Below are 6,031 nucleotides of genomic sequence, written 5' to 3'. Positions count from 1 at the left end.
TACACCTGTGTACTTGTGTGTATGTCTGTGTGAGCGCACATCCCGAGAAAAAACAGACAACTTTTGAATAATTGAAAAGTTAATTTCCAAAAGGTGCTAAATCTATTTTCATAAACATTTACTTTCTTATACAAACTTATAAAGTATTAAAGTTCTTGTGAGAAAATGGAGAAATCAGGTGACGACAAATTAATTTTCTTCCCAAGGTGTTACATCCAGTGGGATCCAGTTAGAAACCAGAGTGCATGCTTAATGACAGCACTTTGACGCCTGAGCAATGACAAACTACCTGGTTTTCCTGATGACCCATAAATAGTATTTTATTTCTGATGATGTGCATAAAGCAACCAATCTGTGTTGGAGAGAACAGGAGGAGAATGAGTAGAGATAACAAATCATCTCAGGAAAAATTCTCAAAGTCTCAAAGCTAGTCGCTGAATCAACATTTACATGTTGTACATCACCGTGCCAATTGTTTTCTCAAAAGGTGCTTAATCCACAAAATCCCTAAGAATATTAATTTAAAAAAATCAATGAAGACACAGCTTTATTATCTTTTTTAGGCACATACACTTTCCCATTATGATTATGGGGAACTCCTATGGGACATAAAGTCTTTGCATGAAAACACAGAGAAGCATGTGAAATATAAATCCAGGTTTTTCTCTTCACAATCAAAAGTGGATTGGCACCTTTTGGGAATGAACTGAGTCTTTAATTATTATCATAGTGATGCAGCTGGAACTCAGGCTCTCGAATTGTAGTCCGGAGATCAGGCCCAAGTTGCAGCCGGTGGTAGCACGAGTTCCGCACCGCACTATGTCACCTGACCTTTAACACGCCTTCTTCACGTCACATGATCTCTGCTGTAGCCAGAGTACAGCCCTATAAACGAAAGCTCTGCCTCGACGCGGCCCGAAGAGCCCGCGCCCCAACACCGGCGCGGCGATCAGCGCGAAACCTTGGCCGGTTTCTCGGGTACGCGACACACGTGCCAGCAGCTGGCTAGCGAACATATAGAACTTAAAAAAGCGTTCGACTTTCTGGCGTGACCGAGCCTCCGAGGTTTTGGTAGTAGTGAAAACACAATTTTCGAAATTTTACTGGTTTTCTCGAGCACAGGTCAGCTATCTTGACCAGTTTTCATTTGTTGTTTCCTTTATTTTCTCGCTCTAAACGACACGAACTGAGATACCCAATGGCAGACGTCATCGACATACAGCACAACTCTTCGAGTGGGGTCGGCTCCAAATTCCAGGCGTTTTGTTCCGCCGCGCTGTCGGCGACGCTGGAGTATGACACCCCGAAGATAGTTCACATCAAGAGTAAAAAAGTTGGGCTCATCAACAGGATCCTGCAACTTGCCATCATTGGCTATATCATCGGGTAAGAAGACCTTATTATGTCATAAAGTAAATTTGATTGTGGTTTATGTCACAGTTGTTGATTGATGCAGAATGTCGAAACGAAACGCTACCCATTTCTTTTTGGCATGCCGTGATACATAGTGTCATATTTATCTCACATTCCCAGTTCCAAATCCCTAACCCTGAATTAAAAATGGCTGGCCATGTGTCTGGTTCAGGGAACAGGAGACTCACTATTTAATGAGAATATGAGAATCAGAATAGAAGAATCATGTCTTACTCTTAGAATAGCATCTAGAAGAAGTTCGAACCTCAAAGTTGTGACCAGAATTTAATATCAAACGAGCTGAGACTCATGGATAATGATTCATTTGCAATTGAGGCACTTCTACACTTTCTGAATTTTCATGGTGTGGCCAAAATGGGCAAGACTTCCATATGTACCCCTGCTATATGTATAAAAACATGAATAAGTTAAGGTGGCTTTGACAATTTGGGATTAGGATTAGAGTTTACTCAGTTTAGGATTAGGGTTTAGGTTAGGGTTAGAGTTAGGGTAACATTGATCTCGGTGTCCTAGGGAAATGTGGACTTGAACAGAGGAAGCTAATACAATGTAGGTGTATAATAGTGGGGGTACATATGGAAGTCTTTCCCCAAAATGTGTCAAAACATAGATTTTATAGTCTTTAAATCAATAAGATTATCTAAGAATAAACTTCATCCACAATATGTGACATACAACTTACAAGCAGTATAAGATATGCTTGTAGGCCTATGTACCTCAAAGCATTTTTGGGTTGTCCATCAGGCATCAGGGCATCACCAGGCTTCCAGTTGTTGTCCAAAATTAAATATCAAAAGTCTGAACTTAGTAACGTGTTTGATATCAGAGGCATTCCTAGATATTGCCTGCTCTAAGAACCTTTATAGCCTGTAAGGCTGTCTATTGTATGTGGATTTCTACACTGAGCCCAGCCTGAATGCGAAGCATTCAGGCTGTAGTATAACTGTACAATGGAGCGCCTGGGGGTTAGATTTCTGTGCATGTTAGATTACATTATGTGCTTCCTCCATTGTGTGATTTTTTGGATACATGTGACATCATGTGAGTGGTATCACTGTGTACACAGTGGTCGGATGGATTGCAATCTTAGCTAGACAATCTGAATCGTAAACAAATCTAGTCATTAACCAAATCCACACCTCCCTTCCTGACCCAAATCAGAAACCCTCACTATTGTGCCTACCATCGCCTACCATTGTTTCTCTGTGGAGTCATAGTCCCAGTTCAATATTATTACTGTGAAAGCTTGAAAAAAAATCCTTAATATTGCAGCCACAATGCCAAGTTTTTGGCATGACCCTTGAGCAAGAAATTGGGATACGTGTAATTAATGCTAGGCAAACATATTTCAAAGGATTTTCCTCAGAATGATAATAGGGCATGTTAGTGGAAGGTCAAAATGGATAGTGGGCAAAATTTATAGCACTCAAACAATCAAATATGACCCTTACAGGGCTTACCATGTAAGGAATTTGGACCAAATTATACATGTATATCAAGGAACATGTGATGCTAGAAGGGTATATATACTAAGTATTTTTCTTTTCTTTTTTTTTTCAAAATATGGCCCAAACTGGAAAATTCTTTTTGTCCATCAGTAGTTGTTCATTTACATTTATTAAAAGCCATTTCTCATCTTACCCATTCTGTAATCTGTTTTATTCCCAGTATTGCCTTTACAAATTAATTTCTTGTCATCACTTTTGTTTGGGTTGCAATTGGGTTGTAATTGGGTGCAATTGGGTGCAATTGTTATAAATGTTATAATCTCATATCAAAAGGGTCTTAAATGTAATATAAACATTTTTTATTTGTTTCCTAAGTAGACTTGCATGGATGTGAACATACAGGAAACACTATCAATGATGGTAGAGCTTTTATTTGTTGACTGCAGTCAACCTTTCCATAGTGAGTCTTGACTGAAAAAAAAAAAAGTTTATGTACATGTATGGCTTGGTATACCCATCTCTTTCTCATTAGGTGGGTTCTTGTGTACAAGAAGGGATACCAATCCACTGACGATGTGGTCAGTGCAGTCACCTGTAAACTGAAGGGCGTGGCATACACTAACATCACAGATGACCCCAATCTCAATGTCAAAGACACCAGCCCATATAACAGGATATGGGATGTGTCAGACTACGTCATTCCACCACAGGTTAGTTCCTTTCCTTTTTAGGGCCCATGTGTGCAGTCTGTCTGTAGCTCCACACATACTGTAAAACGAGGAATTTTCGCGTGCACTTTAATTTCGCGAATTTCGCGAGCGCCAAGATTCGCGAAATTAAAATGCACGCAAAAGTCCTTGTTTACACTATAAGCATTGAACGCCAGTGGCACTTCGCGAAAATTTCATGCCACGAAAAAGGCTGTCGGCTCCAATTCACAAAAAATTCATACCGCGAATATATCATGTTTTACAGTAGTCTTTGTTCAGTACCTATTCTTTTTTTTTCTTTTTAGGTAGAAGGAGTGATATATGTTATTATGCCATATATATTTCATGAGGTTTTTATTTTTTGCGAAATTATCAAATCTGATTTCAACATAAACGCGACATATGCATGCATATACAGTAATTTCTCTGCATCACTGTACTCCTTGATTGTGAATTTAACTACCTGGGAGATTGTTTGGAAGTCCCAATTTGCAAAGTGATTAGGCAAGTTTAGTGAGTGTATGTTATATACAGTAAACAAACAGAAACATTGGGAAACTCTCTAAAGTAATGTACTGTGACTTTACTGGTAGTGATTGAATACACAGTTTGAGATTACAAATTAACCTTTAAATTCTTATATCAATATATTGAAGTGAAATACAGAAATTATGTGCCTTCAATCTATTGAAAGCATCAGGTCAACTTTTTCAGTCGTATTGAATCAGCAACATGTTTGTATACAAAGTCAATGGGATTTTACAGGCTATCGGTCCTGAGAGGGTTGAAGTTCAATGCGCCTGACGCAATTAAGGAAGTACAATGATCAGTGTCTCACAAGATAATAGTTGTTGTACTAACATGTTTAATGACATTTGGAGTGCTATTCTCTAAGAGATGGAAAGCTAGAAACACTTAAACAGGGTAAGTACTGGGCAATATAGAACACTCAATATAATTTTTAAAGGTGCATGGTCCCGGTGTTTTAGTCAAATGCGTATGCGGGCGCACGGCGCAAGTTTCCTGTAGAGACCTACGCTATCGACTCCTCTTTAGCGCTTATGCTTTGGCCCACTTCCCCGAGTCCGAAGAAGTCCGATCCACTGTAGTCCATGGTCCGATCACAGTTCGGCTCATAATTCGGCTGAGGGGGATGACAGCTTTAGCAAACTTCTTTTGTGATGTCATAATAACAAGCACATATGCACGCACCCTGGCATTACTACAGACTGCGCGATGCGCAGAGAAGACAACGAAGGCAACGTAACTTAGCAACACCTACGCACTTTACTCTTGATGACAGCTCAACTTCGATAATCTTCGTATCAATGCTAACGGTGATCGGCAGTATCATCAGCAGCGCCCTCTACACTACCGGGACTATGCCCCTTTAAGTGACAAGTAAATCATGTTGATATTACTACATGGTCTCCATTTTCTGTACTTGTCTGCACCTTCTGGCCTGTATTAGGAATTCATCATAATGAAAATCATTGTTTGTAATATCGTGCAGGAGATGTTGGTGTTAACCTGTTGAGGACGAGTGCCGAGTATACTCGGGCAAGTGTCTATGGGAAATGCGTCTTGTAGCAAAATCAGCCCGTCCTCAACGGGTTAACATACTGAAAAGTTAAAATTTTCATTGGGTGGAAATGTTCTCACCTTTCACTTGACATGAAATTGGCGCAAAATAAAAACACATATTTTGTTTTTATTTACCCAGTGTATGTAATACTATTTCATATTTCAATTTCCAAAATGAAAAATTCATTTCATCTGGAGTGCAGAAAGCTACAGGGTACTTGTGTGGAGATTTCCTATTTTACAGTTCTAGGTTTTAATGCTCAGGTGAATCAAAATTGTAACCTTTTGTTACATGAAACAGCTTAAAATGTTTTGAATCTGCTTTTGTAACTGAAAAGTAATTACCATATTTATAATCTTTCTCTTTATTTATTTATTCATTGGTGTTCTCCATGTTCAGCAAACCAATGCATTCTTTGTCATGACCAACATGATCATCACCCCTGACCAGCAGAAGGGCGAATGTCCAGAGGTAAGAGTCAAGTCAGTGATGGTGATTAAAGCCCCTCATTAAAGGACAAGCCCACCTTCATTCATGTGCATTGAGTGAATGCAGCATTATTAGTCAAACATATCAGTGAAAGTTTGGGGAAAATCTGACAATCCGTTCAAAAGTTATGAATTTTTAAAGTATTTGGGCAGTCACTGCTGGATGAAAAGACTACTACAGTGTATGATGTCACATGCATAGAACGATATAAGGAAAATGAAAAGAGAATCTCACAAAATTATATTTTTTGAAAAATGTGCATATTTCCTCGACTTGTCACTGACGTATGTCAAGGGCAATATTATTCCCCTTGCCTTCTGAAAGAAGCAAGTCAAGCGTCTTTTAATTACAAATGCGAGAAAAGT

At 39.0% G+C, this 6,031-nt stretch overlaps 1 protein-coding gene across 1 annotated transcript in view; it reads left to right on the top strand.

Annotated features, from left to right (window-relative positions):
* Window positions 1–1,078: 1,078 nt before the first annotated feature.
* LOC139709047 (P2X purinoceptor 4-like) overlaps window positions 1,079–6,031 on the top strand; it is a 28,924-nt gene continuing 23,971 nt past the window's right edge. The window contains exons 1-3 of the mRNA XM_071621013.1: window positions 1,079–1,386; window positions 3,415–3,592; window positions 5,577–5,648. Coding sequence (XP_071477114.1) covers window positions 1,199–1,386; window positions 3,415–3,592; window positions 5,577–5,648 — 438 coding nt within the window. The 5' untranslated portion in view covers window positions 1,079–1,198. The remainder of the gene's footprint in view (window positions 1,387–3,414; window positions 3,593–5,576; window positions 5,649–6,031) is intronic.

This window comes from Diadema antillarum, unplaced genomic scaffold (genome assembly GCF_040938485.1).
Source record: "Diadema antillarum isolate AM-2024a unplaced genomic scaffold, OU_Dant_1.0 seq00001401_RagTag, whole genome shotgun sequence".
NCBI classification, from domain to species: Eukaryota; Metazoa; Echinodermata; class Echinoidea; order Diadematoida; family Diadematidae; genus Diadema; species Diadema antillarum.
This window is presented reverse-complemented; position numbering and strand designations above follow the sequence as displayed.